The 16773-nt window shown below is 37.1% G+C and overlaps 2 protein-coding genes across 2 annotated transcripts; both read right to left on the bottom strand.

The window, feature by feature from the left end:
• Window positions 1-1091: 1091 nt before the first annotated feature.
• On the bottom strand, window positions 1092-2030 carry LOC123948586 (olfactory receptor 5M8-like). Its single transcript, XM_046015794.1, has one exon. The coding sequence runs from the start codon at window positions 2028-2030 to the stop codon at window positions 1092-1094; it is 939 nt and encodes a 312-aa protein (XP_045871750.1).
• Window positions 2031-14463: 12433 nt separating this feature from the next.
• Window positions 14464-15420, bottom strand: LOC123949247 (olfactory receptor 1030). The gene has a single exon (XM_046016615.1). It carries the CDS (start codon window positions 15418-15420, stop codon window positions 14464-14466), a length of 957 nt encoding a protein of 318 aa, XP_045872571.1.
• Window positions 15421-16773: the final 1353 nt, after the last annotated feature.

Raw genomic sequence — 16773 nt, 5'->3', positions numbered from 1 at the left:
TTCATTTTTAATTGCTGTAATTTAGAGAATTGTTTGTAGATGTGGTGGGTTAAATTTCAGTTCTACAATATCTATATTGTAAAGCATGTAACTTTATTCCTCTAATTAGGATTAATTAATATTTTAAGGCTCCATTTTTCAAGCTGGAAGACATTTAAGTCAATTCAGTCTTATCACTAATTTTCATGGGTCTGCATCTGACTTATATAAGATGACTGTCCAAAAAGCATTGCAAAACACAACAATTCTTGACTTTTATATCAATATCTATAGACATTGACATGCATCTACCTACTTATGTGTCCAGTACTGTATGCCTGAAATACAGTAAAAATTAAAAAATAAAAAACCTGCTGTGATGAAGATTATATTCTATTGATATATTTTCAACCATATCTGGTGAGTTTTCCATATCTGAAGCTCTGCAACCTCTTCATTTTTGCCAATTTGATAAGCATTTGGCCCTTTAAGAAATTGGGAGATTGCTTCCAACGGTTCAACTGGAACAAAGTATACAGGCCATCCTACTACCTGAATTCTACAAACAAATGGAATGGGTGTTCTTTGCCATGGTAATAGAGAAAAAGATGAAAAGATATGGTCTCTTCCTTTCTGAACTTCCTAGAATAGTGGAAGAAACAGGAGTGTGCTACGCATAAGATTATAGTTCCATGTTATAAATGCACTGAAAAGTAAGGTAATGGGTAAAGCACCATATGGTACCTATACAACCTGAATGTATTAGGGAAGACTTGCTGCAAGAGGTGATATTTCAGCTAAGCCATCAATTATAAGAGTAGAGTAAATTGATTCCAACCTATAATGCTGGAAAAATCTTTAGAAAAACACGGGGGGGTGGGAGCCTGGGTGGTTCAGCAGGTTAAAGCCTGTGCCTTTAGCTCAGGTCATGATCCCGGGATCCTCGGATCAAGCCCCACATCGGGATCTCTGCTCGGCAGGGAGCCTGCTTCCTCCTCTCTCTCTCCCTGCCTCTCTGCCTACTTGTGATTTCTGTCTGTCAAATAAATAAATAAAATCTTAAAAAAAAAAAAGAAAGAAAAACACGGGGGCCAAAAGAATAGTGATAGATTCTAAAAAAATCTTTGTTTTCTTAACAACTCTTTGGTCAATGCTTCTTTCACATCTTTATTCCTAAGGCTATAAATCATGGGGTTCAACATGGGGATGACCGTTGTATAAAATACAGCTACCATTTTACCTTGTTCCACAGATTCCTTTGAGGGACGTCTGAGATACATGATAAAAAGGGTCACATAGAATATGGTGACAGATGTGAGATGGGAGCCACAGGTAGAGAAAGCTTTGTGCCTGCCTTCGGTGGAACGAATCCTCAGGATAGTAGGAAAAATATAAAGGTAGGAAATCAGGATGATGAGCAGAGAAAAGGAGAGGTTACACCCAGCCACAACAAACATGGACAGCTCCTTGTTGGAAGTGTCAGAACAGGCCAGCTTAATCAGTGGTGGGTCAGCACAGTAGAAGTGGTTAATTTCATTGGGGCCACAGAAGGTGAGGTTGTAGGTCCACATGGTCTCCATGAGGCCCGTGAGTGCCCCATACACGTAAGGCCCCATGATGAGTGTCGTGCACACACTCTTGGACATCTTGCTGCCATACAGCAGAGGGTTGCAGATGGCCATGTACCGATCAAAAGCCATCACAGCCAGGATGTACATCTCCACATGGACCAAGGCAATAAATAAGTAACACTGCACCAGACAAGCAGGATAGGAAATGGTTTCCTTCTCCGACAAAAAGATCTTCAGCATCTTGGGAGTCACGTTGGAAGAGAAGCACAGATCCACAAAGGACAAGTGGCTCAGGAAAAAGTACATGGGTTTGTGGAGCCTGGCATTGACGTGGATCAGGACCATCATGCCAACATTCCCTGCGACCGTGACCATGTAAATGGCCAGAAACAGCAGGAAGAGGACAATCTGCAGGTCCAGGCGACTGGTCAGTCCAAGGAGAATGAACTCAGTCACTGAGGTGAAGTTTTTCCTCATCATTTCCTTCAATGGGAAATGAGAACATTGGATCAGTATGGAAATTTTTTAAAGGCAAAAGAAAAAGTCATATTTTCTTAGAACATCATTTTGAACCTTTTTCCTCTACATTTTTTTCTTTCCTTTTCTATGACTCTTTGTCCCTGGGGACACTAGAAATAGTATTTCACTTGAAACAGTATCCAATTAACCATTAGTGAGTGCAAACTTCGGGGTTCCAGTCACTAGTGGGCTTGAAGACTTTTCCTTTACTAATTATCCTCTTATTTCTCTTTGTCTACTTACATTTTTGGATTCTGTCAGGATATTTCTTACCCACCTGCACTTCTACTATGTCTATTTTCAATACTTTACCTAACCTCACATTGCTTTTTTTTCACCCCAGATTTTGGCAATCAGTACCAATAAACAAACAAAAATCCACCACTGAAAAATGAATTTACCCAATAACTTAATTAGAAGTTCTGAATCTTGTACCAGAAGTTCTTTTCCTGATAACAGTGATTTCTTCCAGAAGATGTCACAGTAAGTCCTTAGGTTCTTTGTAAAAGGGAACTAAGTGATACATTAAAAGATGCATCTTAATTCATTCTCTTTTTTTTTTAAGATTATATTTATTTATTCGACAGAGATCACAAGTAGGCAGAGAGGCAGGCAGAGAGAGAGGAGGAAGCAGACTCCCTGCTGAGCAGAGAGCCCAATGTGGGGCTGGATCCCAGGACCCTGAGATCACAACCTGAGCCGAAGGCAGAGGCTTTAACCCACTGAGCCATCCAGGTGCCCCATCTTAATTCATTCTTTGTGAGAGATAAGAAATCAGTACTTCCTGCGTTAGACTAGATGTTATTTGAGGGGGAAATGAAAGGAAAGAAATCATTGAGAAGTTGAATGATTGTGAATATTTTACCATGTATGGCCACAGATATAATGCACAGGAAAGCTTTCAGAAAGTCTTCTAACATTTTCCAGTCAATTCATACATTTAGAGAAGCTGATTTTTCAGTCTATCAGACCTGAATTAGATAATAGAAATGACTTGGTCATTTTGAGAAAGCACGTGGAAGAGCAAAGTGACAGCCCCGAGGCAGAGATGGTTTTGACAAGAGCCTGGGCCAGAAGCAGTACCTCCCCTCTATCCATGTTAGTGCTTTTGGAGCCAGAGTGGGTCTTTATGGAACAGTACTTCAAACAAACAAACAAGCAAAAACAAAGCAAGACCAAAGTAAACAAAACATCACAACCACAAAGTTTCCCTTCTCTTGTTTATTCTCAAACTAGATTTTCTACAACCAACTAGTATGTTCTAGGCAAGAGAATGTGGTGAAAGAGAAGTGTACAATCTTTAATCCATCTCTTTATGGCATAGGTTTGCCCTTCCCTTCCTCCTTTCAGCTTCCTACTGGCAGTTCATATGGATGTAGTGCTGAACTATCCCAGAACCCACGGAAGAATGGCAGAAAAATGAGTGAGTCATGCTACTAAAATCGTGGCAGAGCTGAACTGACATACCAGCTCAGAATTTGATAGGAGTCAGAGTTGGATTTTTAAAGTTGTTTTTTTTTTTTTTTTTTTTTTTTTTTTTTTTTGCTGTTGTAGGAGTTGAAATCATTATCCAACTAATAGAGACCTCTGGGATCAGTGCCCAAGATTACCATAAGTCTCTATAGAGCTTGTCCTGGTCTTCAGATTTGCATTCATCACTACTTCTTTCTTGTAGGTTTTTAAGGTGCAGGCAATTTAGAATCTATACTCTTGTTGGACCACACTTACTTAAAATCTGTGACAAGCACAACTCTTAAGAGTTGGAAACATCAGTCATTATTAGTTTAATCTGTATGCATTCAAAAAACTTTTGCTTCCACAATTAAAAAAAATAACTATTAAGAAGAGAAATATAGATCCCCAGGCAAATCTATATGTAATATTGAGTTTTATTTTCCACTCAATCAACAAGATCCTTCTTCAAAAAAGAAAGTTTTATCTATATAATAAAAAACTATTTCAGGTGATAATTATTAGTTAGAAATTAATTCCTCAGAGATGATACCCAAAGACAATTTTATGACTTAAAAACTGTGATGACATGGGCGCCTGGGTGGCTCAGTGGGTTAAAGCCTCTGCCTTCGGCTCAGGTCATGATCTCAGGGTCCTGGGATTGAGTCCCTCATTGGGCTCTCTGCTCAGCAGGGAGTCTGCTTCCTCCTCTCTCTCTGCCTGCCTCTCTGCCTACTTATGATCTTACTCTGTCAAATAAATAAATAAAATCTTTAAAAAAAAACTGTGATGACAGTGTTTAAATAATCACAAGCCTCTTGAGACATTTTAAATTTGTCATAAACCTCCTTCTATGATCACACACACACACACACACACACACACATCACAACTCTATCAAATGCAGATGAAAGCTATTTAATACAAAATAATTTAACAATACAATTAGTCATATGTATTCTTTAAGCTGTCCTCCTGCACCCTAACCACAGAGGATTTTTTCCAGAACTATTGTACAGCATTTGATCTCCAGCTTCCCAACACATATCTGGTTTCTCTAATTTCCTCCCTACTCCTATTTCTCAGCTCTACCGCTTCTCTCCTGGAATGACCTCAGGAACTCCATTTTTCCTGAGCAGTCCACCTTTTGCTGGCTCCTATCCTTGAGCTCAGCTCTAAACTGATGCTTACATAGTGAGTACATTAAGATGTTTTGCAAAGCTAAAAGGCTTGTCATAAAATAGGAACCATCATCTATAGAAAGGTAGTTATTTGGGAACACCTGGGTGGCACAGTTGGTTGCACATTGGACTCTTGATTTCAACTCTGGTGGCAATCTCAGGGTCGTGAGATCAAGCCCCCATTGGGCACTGTGCTCAGCGTGGAGTCTGCTTGAGATTCTTTCTCCATCTCCCTCTGCCTCTCTGCCCTGCACTTTCTCTCTCTCTAAAATAAATAAGTAACTATTTGGAAAAAGAGACAGAGAGAAGAAAAAATGGTTATTTGTTGTATATAGGTATGGGGTTGCTCACTATCTTTTTCTCATCTTTTACTAGAGAACAGGGAAACAGCATGTTGCCCACTTCTATGTATTCATGCCCTTTCCTTCCCTCCTGCCTTCTGTAAAAATAATCTACTAAGGTAACTTCGGGCTTTTCAAAACTTTAAAAAATTATTTTGTGCTAAAATATTCCCAGGATGCTTAATATGGATGTTCATCTCACAGGTTTTGCAACTGGGCAAATTCAATTTGAAAAAATATAATTGTGCTGCCTATTTAATCTGTGATGACAGATATCTTAATCTTTATGAGCCTGAGTTTTCTCACTTTGAAAATATTGCTGCAGGATTGCTCTCTGAAGATCTTTAAAACTTAGAATGTATGTAAACCTCTGGCCATGTGGGAGGCATGTAAGTCTCTCACAAGAAAATTTTAGTGTCTACCTCCCCTTTGTTTATTACTGAGAAAAATAAAAAATTCCCCAATTTTGCACATTGGTATTTACCATGTGACCAGCTCTAGTTTTTGCCTAGGTAGCCATTTACCTATCTCTAACCATGCACTTATTCCTACTAAATAAGAAGTTGGATTCCAAGTATAAGTAGAAATACTTCGCTCACTCGTAAAACACAAAATAAACAGCCCTACCTACAAAGAAGTCGGAAAACCAATACACCTTCAAAAAATAAGTAAGGGGAATTGTTTCTTGTATTTATAAGGGTGATTATTTTTCCCCATGGTATTTTTGAAATATCAAGATGAAGCAATCAATTCTGCTAATTAAAAGTTTCCTGAAGAGAACTGAAGGATTAGCAACAGGGGAGCTAGGAATGGTGTAAGCTTCCCTTCTGTGTCTTCTTTGTCTCTCTCAGTAATGGACTTACGGACTACTTGCCATGCATTGCCTGGTCCTTTCTCCCTCACTGACCCCAAGACTCAGCAGAACAAGTTGCACTCTAAAGAAAGTCAGTTAGTTACTTATTAATTGCACCTTTCCACCATGTGGCACAGGCACATTCTACCGTGTGGTATTACTGCAGCAATCATACATTCCTCTGATAAAAATGGATATTTTAGACCCCTTTTTTGGTTGTTTTATATTGGGTTTTTTTGTGTGTGTGGGTTTTGTTTTGGTTTTGGTTTTTTGGTTTTTTGTTTTTTAGAAAAGCCTGAGAGGAAATGAAAGTAATTGGAGACACCAATTCACAGGATGGATAGTGCTTCCAATTCCTTACTTTCCTAGGCCACGATGTACTTGGTATAGCTGTTGAATTTCTTAGTGCGTAAGTGTTTTTCATATGTTTGATTAATAAAGTAACTAAATTCATTAAATCTGACATACTGAACCTTTTTCATGTATAAGATTTTTTCAAAAACTCACACTTAATATTATTCAAACTTTTTCACAGCTGAAGGAACTGAGCCTTAGAAAAGATCATTACTTTTCTCAAAATCAAGAAGCTCCTAGGTGACCTAGATGTGATGAGAAAGCCGATCTGACTGCAACTCTCTGTCTTTAACCACTAACATTCACAGCTTTCCTCACAGTTAGTTCATGTTATTTCATGAGGTGGATTGAACATCATCTCATTTCACGAAGGAATTAAACATCTACAACAATGCATCAAAAATGCCCATGCTTTCTAGGTTAATGGAAGCACTTTCTAATAAATTTATTACAACATTTGGCTAGAGAGAGAACCAAGTAAAGTGGGTTTAGTTCCAGTGAGGAATTCTGTTTACAAAGGTTAGTCCTTTAATTCTAGGCAAGTTGTCGTCCTTTGAGTTCTTCATCTTTAAAACTCATGAATGTCAGGGACCTGAGATTGAGTCCCACATCAGGCTCCATGCTCAGTGGGGAGTCTGCTTATCCCTCTCCCTCTGCCCCTCCCCCACTCATGCTCTCTCCCTCTCTCTCCCAATAAATAAATAAAACCTTTTTTAAAAAATGAAATGCGTTAGCATGTACTACAGTATATCCTAGGTCACTTCCAATTCAAATGTTCTGCACTTTGAATACCATAATATCAATAAAATTGAGAAAATCAAATACAAATGACTTCCTTTATTAGAAAATTTTTTTTCTTTTTTTTCTTTCCCTGAGAGCTTAGTGAAACTCAGCTTTTGTTCAGCAACTTGAGGAACAAGGAGCGATTTAACACCATGCACTTTGGGAACTTGATAGTAGGGACATGGGCAGGACAACACTAAATGCATAATAAAAGAGGGTTCTAGGAAGGTAGCAAGGACATAGGAGTAGATAAATTCATGACCAGTTCAAATATTTCTCCTAAAGTCAATCTCTTGGTGGAAAGAAAGAGCTAGAAATTTTGGTTTGTGAAGAAGACTCTCATTTGCTGGATTAATAATGATCATGGCCAGTCATGTAGTCTCTCTCTATCTTGGTTAAAACAAGATTATTGCTCTTCACAGAATTCTTGAGTCCAAGTCACATGCTGAATCATGACTGGAAGTCATATTGCCTTCATATCACTAAGATTTGGAAATGTTCATTCTTCCTCATCTATACCAAATAAATCTAAGTATGTTAGCAAAGAATTCCTTCTCTCCTCGTCTAATCTAGTTTACTATTCAACCTCATCTTTTCTCACTTTCTTATCCATGACTGGTGTCCCAGGTACAACCAAGTTATCCTCCATGGACCAACTGGTTCCTTCTTCAGGAAATGACTTTCCCCATTCTCTCCCCTTTGAAGTTCTACTCAGTTTCCAAAGCTCATATCAAGGGTTACTTCCTCTGGGAGAACTACCTTAATAGCCTTAAGCAAATGGATACTTTTCTTCCTCTGTTCCCAGAAAACAATTTAAACAAATACTTTAACTGTTTCCCTTATTGAACCAAGTCTTATGGTAAAATAGTTGTGAAGTTTCTCCATAAATAAGTGTTACTCTTCAGAAGGAGGGGGTATATATTTTTGAAACCTACCATGCCTTGCCTTTGATAGGCCTGAATAACTTTTTGTTGAGCTGAGTTAAATTAACATGTGACCACAAATACACTAAGATATTTCTCAGTTGAATTGTAAAGCAAGAGGTAACATGTCCTCAACATTGTCTTGCTTGTGTGAAAAGATTACCAATAAGGTCACTAAATGGAGCAAGTCTTCTAGGAGGAAAAAAGTCCATTTTATTATAAGAGATCTTCCAATTCAAGGTCATCAGAATAGGTAATGGTTTAAAAGGTGTTATAACCCCAGGACACCTGGGTGGCTCAGTCGGTTGAGCATCCAATTCTTCATTTCAGTTCAGGTCCTGATCTCAGGGTCCTGGGATCAAGCCCTCTGCTGGGCTCCATGCTTAGCTGTAAATTCTTCTTGAGAATTCTTTGCCTCTCTCTCTGCCTCTTGCCCTGCCCGTGTGCAATTTCTAAAACAATAAATAAATATTTAAAAAAATAAATGTATTACAATCCCCAAATCAATGGCTACTTTCACATGCATTCTGATTTCCTGAGTTTACTCATCAGAGCATCACATCATTTTTTTAACTTTATTTTATTATTATTTATTTGACAGAGAGAGAGACAGCAAGAGAGAGAGAACACAAGCAGGGGGAATGGGAGAGGGAGAAGCAGGTTCCCCTCCAAGTAGGGAGCTCAATGTGGGGCTCAATCCCAGGTCCCTGGGAACATGACCTGAGCTGAAGGCAGATGTTTAATGACTGAACCACCCAGGCACCCCAATCACATCATTTCTTAAATGCTCCTTAAACCTCAAGAAAATTACTCAACAATGAAATCAAACATACTTGTAATATATGAGACAGTTAGGATTTATAAAGAGAGGAATCAGGTTTCCAAGCCAAAGATTTGCCATAAGTCACATATCTAGCTATCATTCTTCACTTGTGATTGGGCATTCTTTGGAAATTTACTCTACAATATTTTTTATTCTGTTGGTTAAATAAGAAATCACCTTGGGGCACCTGGGTGGCTCAGTCCATTAAGTATCCAACTCTTGATTTCAGCCCATGTCATGAACTCAGGGTTGTCAGATCAAGCCCCATGTAGGGTTCCATGCTGTGCTTGAGGTCTATTTGAGATCCTCCCTCTCTCTCCCTATGCCCCTCCCCCTGCTCATGTTCTTTCTCTTTCTCAAAAAAGAAAAAAAAAGAAAAATTAAATCACTTTCCCTGAAGAGAGGCAAACAAACAAAAAAGAAAAAAAACACTTTTTTACCTTACATAATAAAAATTCAATCCATATAAGACTTTCAAATTATTCTTATGGTGATTCTTCATGCTATGAATAAAAAAGATTTATGTAGTAACTCCACTTTAGGTTTCCTCATATTTTCAAATATTACATTCTTTCTCTTTATTATTTGATAGTTCGAAAGAAGAGTCACAACATATAAGAGAGAAACAGTTTTAATTTTGCTACTGATTTTTTCAAGGAGGTGCCATTGCCCAGGGTATTTCTAAGATAGAATTCAAAACCAGAGAGGTTTCTCTGGCTTACAGTGACTGTAAAGATTGAAAATTTGTTCATAAAAGTGAAAACTTGAGACTCCATTATACTCCTAAGCATGTTCTGGAGTTTCCATTTGGTCTATAGCAAAATATAATTTCTTCAGAAGCTACAAAGCAGCAGGATGTGATAATAATGTTCCATGTTGCCAGCACTTTAGAAAACAACTATGATGTTACACAAATCTATATGACACATAATATATAGAAAATGGCAGCCATATAAATGTAGAGCACTTTTAACCTGATCTTGTAAATACATGAAAAGCAAATGATCATGTGGATGTGATTGTCAGAGATAGCATCAGAGACAAAATATTGAGTTAACAGGAAAGTGACCATGTTATTCTGTTCAAATAAACTGTTCAAGGAAATGACCTTCTTAAATAAAAAGTTAACCAGACTATGTGGGATTGGCAGATGAGTGAAGAGATAGTATGAGGATGTGATCCGCAGTGTTAGGCTCAAGATTTCCGGAAGAAAGAGAATACAAATTACTAGAAAGAAGGCAAAAAAGAAAAGCTGCCACACTGGATAACTGGTCCACCCCAGCAGGACAAATTCCTTCTGTCTGGTCTGATTTATCCTGAACATGCCAGATGAATTCTTCTGTTGGAGAAAATAAAAATAGATTGACTAATTGTACATGAGTAAATCATACACGGTTAAGATTCCATCAGTGTGTGTCATGTTTTCTGATTGCTGTCACCTTTCACAACTGATCTAATTTTCAATTTGAAAGAATCCTCTAATTTCTATCATCTATATATCTATTATCTACCATCTGTGGACCACCTTTCTAGTTTTTAAGGGGGCACAGACAATGTACCAAGCTGAACAACATAGAAATATAGAAATAACTGCTTTCAAATTTTAGATATGACTTTGTGGTATTTACAAGATGTGGAACACAGGAAGTAATTAATTAACCAAAACTATAAGGGCATTATATCTGAAGAATAATAAATGCAATAACAGAAAAATACAGAAAGCTATGGAGTAAACCAAGTCTCAAAAAGGTGAAATAACTTTCTAGTTAATAATAAAAATCAGTTCACTTTTATTAAGTGAATACTATATATTGGACATTGTGCTAAGTACTTTATAGGTATTTCTTAAATGTTTTTATTTAAGTACAGTTGACACACAATGTTACCTTAGTTTGAGGTGTACAACGTATGTATTAATCCATTTTTCTATCCAGGTTCCCTATGAGAAAGTGTTATATATATTTATCTTACAAAAGAAAATACTGAGGCAAAGAGAGATTAATTTGATCAATAAATCTGATCCTAGAGTTTATGTTCATGACTATTAATTTGGCTTATGAATGATGGAGTCAGGATCTGACTCAAAGTTCACTTTACTGAAAAAATTGAATTTGTATAAACACTATAAAATCTTTTCTCATAGTGGATTATATTGGTCAGTGTGCATTCAGCTTTCAAATACCTGATCAACAGTATTTTTGGAATACAGAAAATGATAGTTTTACTCATTTCATGGCTTTTGCCTTCAAAAAAGTGTAGTGAAAAACAGTATATCATAGTAGAAAAAAGAAACAATAAATGTCAAAGCCAGACACATTTGGACTTCTCTTCACAGCTATGTGATTTTAGGTAAGCAATTAATCGTGAGTCTCTGCTCAACTTTAAAATCGGATGACAATTGATGGGCAGATTAAGTGAAACAACATGTATTAAAACAGTGTCTGAGTTTTGATGAACATTGTTATTCCCTTCTCTCCCCTTCATGTGTGCGTGTATGAGTGTGAGAGCCTAAATATTCTTCAGATATCCAGTGCTCCAAGGAAATATATGATATATGAAGAAAAATATTAGATTTACAGCACTATCATTCCCTGGAATATTTGTTTATTTTTTAAGTACACATGGATCAGATTTCCTGAGAAAATGACCAACTGGATTCATGACCTTTAGATAGGTGGGAAGAAAAGTATAAAATATCTTATAATTATTGTTCCTTAAGGAAGTGTGGAAAATATTCTCTATTTTCTCATAGATTCTTCCAATATCACATTGCTTAATTTGTTCAATAAATCTAGAATCCAACAAAATCAACTTTAAAAGAAGAAGAGCAAGAGTTTAAGAGTTTGTTCTTAAAATTCCTCATGGGAGATATTTTAATTAATAAGGGAATTTAATTAATAAGGGAATTAATAAGGGAATTCAAATCATTAATACAAAGAGCACTGCAGAAGCACATACTTACTCTATCTCCAGCACAGCACAATATGAACTAAAAAATAGACTCTCTATGGTATAATTCCTAACAGCCAACCAATCATGAAAACACAAGGTGAAATCCCTCTTTATTTTAGACTTTCAAACATGTGGCCAAAACAATGGCTTTATATTGCTAATACCAGTCATAAATGTCAATGACATCATGGTCACAGGTATTTCTGAACAATACTGTTAGCTTATAACTCATATATTTCCACAAAGTCCTTTGTTGGTTCATTTAAAGACATTCTCTGACATATGCAAACTGGAGGTACTTTGTTCACGTTGAAAATGGAGGTTCACTTATTTTTTTCTATGCTGCAATCATTTAAAAAGCTTCGTTTAGTGCCAAGCTAGTCTGTAAAACTACAGACATGGACCCTGAAATTAGAATATTGGAAAAATAAGGGAGCTGGTTTTGTATAATTTCATATGTGTGTGTGCTTAAACTGCAATAGATCCAGTATTTGTTTAAGTAAAATCCAACACACTATTAATTGAATGTTAAAATTTACAAAAATAACAATTTGTTTAGACGTGTATTTTACCAGCATTCACAGACAATTTGACTTTCTTTTTTTAAAAGCTTTTATTTATTTATTTGAGAGAGAGAGAGACAGAGATAGTGAGAGAGAGCACAAGCAGGGAGGAGAGGTAGAAGCAGACTCCCACTAAGCAGGGAGCCCTATGCAGGGCTCATCCCAGGACTCTCGGATCATGACCTGAGCTGAAGGCAGATGCTTAATGCACTGAGCCACCCAGGTGCCCCAACAATTTGACATTCAAAATAAAAATATTTAAAGAACAACATCTAGTAATAGAAAGTTGCAATAATTATAGGGAATAACGAAGAATCAATAAATATGAAAATGTTAGCTTGTAGAAAACACTGAACAGAAATGTGCTCTTGGGTAGAAAAGAAGCTTTGAAGTACAACTGAGAAACATGTGTCCAGGGGGAGTGACTAATGCCAGTTCTGTGGTTTTCCTTTTTCATTGAAAGTAACATGTACATATGTGATCACAAATCATGTCTAATACTTATTTTGTTCAGACCCTGCCTGTTCTGACTTCACATTGTACTAGTAGCTATGGGTATGCTGGAGCAGGTGCACAAAGGATGAACAAGTTCTCTTCTTGTACAATCATATGAGACCAACTTCAACTTAGAATAGATTCTTTCTTTCCTCTGTTGCATTAGCAATTTCATTTTCTTATATTACAGAATGTAACAAATTGTATTGATTCTTCTCTTTACAGTTTCATGAACTCTACAAAACTATACAATCCTAGAGCTCCTTGGGGAATCCTTCGTAATGGAGCAGTATTTGGCTTATAGATACTCTGTAAATATTTCATCAACTCTGCTTATGCTTTGTAGCTGCAAAGTCACCTGAAATGTTAACATCTTAAAAATTAACTTGTCTTTTGCATTCTTTAGCATCAAAATATTTACAAATAAGTCACAATGTTGAATTCTAAAATTAGATATATAGTATCTAATGGTAGCAAAGGGCAAATTTTGTGGATAAAATTAGCATTACGCTACAAATAAAAAATATCTGTCCCATCCTGAAAAAAAGTTCAGACAAAGATGAAGGAAGGCATGAAGGCATGAAAGGACTCCTAGGCTCTGCAGAGTCTGTGATGTCAGAGATAAACTCTATAGAGTCACAATTTGAGTCAAGCCATGTGTTTTTGTATGAGACATCCGTTGCCTGATTCAGGAGTTAATATCTAAAAGCTAATTGGAAGTTTTTGGTTGTGTACTGTTATGGCAGAAGGAAGAAAGTATCTTATTAAAAATGATTCTTATGGGGTGCCTGGGTGGCTCAGTGGTTTAAGCTGCTGCCTTCGGCTCAGGTCATGATCTCAGGGTCCTGGGATCGAGTCCCCCATCGGGCTCTCTACTTGGCAGGGAGTCTGCTTCCCTTTCACTCTCTCTGCCTGCCTCTCTGCCTACTTGTGATCTCTCTCTGTCAAATAAATAAATAAAATCTTTTAAAAAAATGATTCTCATAATCAGGGAGGAATAAATGGACATCAGGCATGGACATGGAGCTGTTATCTTGACGTTTTTCTACCAGAGGTGACAGCAAGTCTTACTCAGCAGTTCTGGTCACATTGCTGTAGACCATGCAGTGGAAACCGCTGCATAGCAAATGCTACAGAATTACAAACTACTAAAAGTTAGCTCATAACAGTCAACGTGTGTATTGACAAATTTGTTTGTGTGTGTGTGTGTGTGCATATATAGCCATACATTGGTTTGTAGATTCAGAGAAATTTTCCACAAACATAAGAAACTGTTAATAATAGTAACCTTAAAAGGAGACAATGGAAGATCAGGGTGGGAGAAGAAAATGGGAAAAATCTTTTATTTTGGACTCTTCTATAGAGATTAAATATTTTACTATAAGAGTGTATAATTTTATAGTGTGAAAGTAACAAACGATGTAAAAGTGTTTAAGAGAAATTATCCACTATACCTACATATCTGACCTCCAACCCCTTGCGCACTCGATGCACACTCACACATCACCTGTAAAACTATAAATCTCCTATACCTATGTCTTGAATGTTTTGTCATTAGATTTTAGCTTTTCATTATAGATTTAAAATAACTTTACTGTAAATGCAGTTAAAGTTGGATCCAGTTCTTATGAATATAGCTTTTATTTAATTTATAAAGAAAGATACATTGTAATTTTACTTCAAAAGTACATTTTTTCTAATCAGTTTCCAAAAAGCTTGTTTCACATTCTTGTTCCTCAGACTATAAATGATGGGGTTCAACATAGGGCTTATAAAAGTGTAGAAAACAGCAATAACTTTAGACTGCTCCACTGACTTGTCCGTGGGAGGTCTAACATACATACAGAACAGCGTCCCATAAAATACAGTCACTGCCACCAGATGGGACCCACAGGTGGAAAAAGCTTTGTGCCTGCCTTCAGCAGACTGCATCCTCAGGATGGCAATAAGTATGAAGATATAGGAGATGAGGATTATAAGGAGGGAGTTGGAGAGATTAAATCCTGCTACCACAAACATGGATGTCTCCTTAATGAAAGTGTCAGAGCAGGAGAGCTGGATAAGAGGAGGGTCAGCACAGTAGAAGTGATTAATAATATTGGAGTCACAGAAGGTCAAGCGGTAGGTCCACATGGTTTCCATCAGGGCACTAAGGAACCCATAGACATATGGACCAACAATCAGGCGAATACATACCCCTCTGGACATCTTGCTGCTGTAAAGCAAAGGGTTACAGATGGCCATGTACCTATCATAAGCCATTACAGCTAGCATGTAATATTCAGTAATCACCATGGCAATGAAAAAATAACACTGGACTAAACAAGCAGCATAGGAAATGGTTTTCTTCTCTGATAAGAAGTTCACCAACATCTTGGGAGTCACATTCGTGGAATAGCACAAATCCAAGCAAGACAAACTGGAAAGAAAGTAGTACATGGGGGTATGGAGGCGTGAATCTATCCTGATCAATACCAACATCCCAAGGTTCCCCCCCACAGTGATCAAATAGATCAACAGAAACAGCACAAAAAGGACGGGCTGAAGCTCTGGACGATCTGTTAATCCCAAGAGAACAAATTCAGTCACCAGGGTGGAATTTCCTCTGACCATTTTCTTAGCTGCCAGCATGTTCTCTTAGATGAATAAAATAGAGTGAGGAGTGAGTGAGAAATCCATTATGCATTTCTTTCTTTCTCTCATTCTCCGTTCTCACACTCTCTCCATCATCCTCACACAAAACTATTACCAGTGTCTGCAGTTGGAAGAGCTGAGACTTTTAAGAAGGTCAGAGCCCTTATGACCTGGGTGTGTAATGTGCAGATGATTCCCTAGACTACATACCCTGTGACACAGCCTGTTCTGGAATGGGGGGCTTTATGACCCAAAAAGTTTGTCTACGAATGGATTGAATGACCAGTTGTCCCTTACAGTTCACTATAAAATCACGGGCTTCATCACTGATCCCGGGAATGGTGTCAGACAAAATGGTGACATGTTTGAAAGCAGTCAACAGTCAACAGGGTTTGCATATTTAGAAGCTCAACTCTTGAGACTTGCACTCCCTACTGGCTGTATTAAAGAGCACCAAATTATAGTAGTTTGAAGGAAATTCTCTGGAACCTGTTTTGCTGCTCTATCAATAAAATACAGGGAAATGTGGTATTCCTATGCAAGTAGACCAAAGATAAAGATCCCAAATTTGAAAATAACAAAGCCCAATATAAATTACTAATGAAGAGACTTTCATTCAAAAGCACTTGTATGAATAAAGAAAGGGAGACACAGGTTTTGGGGGGAAGAGAAGTGGTCAAAACTTAAGATTATAGTTTTGTTTGTTTATCCATTTTTAAAAATTTATCTCTGAAAGCATTTAAAGGGTTTACACATAGTTGGCTGTGTGTGCTACTGAGACAACACAAATTGGACTCTAAATATTTTAGCAGCATTATGTAAATAAACAGTTCAACCTTCTTCACCACAGAATTACAATGCCCAGAAATTATAAAACAAAAATCAATTCGAAGAGATAGAATCATTCTTAGCACAGAGTTCAGGTGATACTAATTATAACAAAAGGATTACACTTTTAGATAAAATTACCAGTTCATTATAATATGAATTATAATTTAAAAATTAAATGATAAATTATATTTCCAGGAATCTGGAGAATGTATTTTGATCATGGATTCTCAATGTTGTCTTGTGTTATTTTTTAAGTGATAGACTGAATAAGAAAAGGGATCGGAACTCAAATGACTCTGGGAGCCATTTGGATAATAAGAATGAGTGATGTGGGCTGGGTCTGAAGGTGGGCAGAAGTGAACCAAAAAACCAGCTGCCACTCAGGTTACTATACAGTGATGTGGGCTCCATGTTCCAAGATCTTAAGAGTTTCAAATTTAAACAGATGTCAGATTTCACCATTTAATGTGAAACTTACCACATGCAGTGTTGGCAAATAATTCCATTTGTAAACCTATC

This window comes from Meles meles, chromosome 8, assembly GCF_922984935.1.
Source record: "Meles meles chromosome 8, mMelMel3.1 paternal haplotype, whole genome shotgun sequence".
NCBI lineage: Eukaryota > Metazoa > Chordata > Mammalia > Carnivora > Mustelidae > Meles > Meles meles.
The sequence above is the reverse complement of the archived record's forward strand: the minus strand, read 5'-3'. Positions and strand labels throughout refer to the sequence as shown.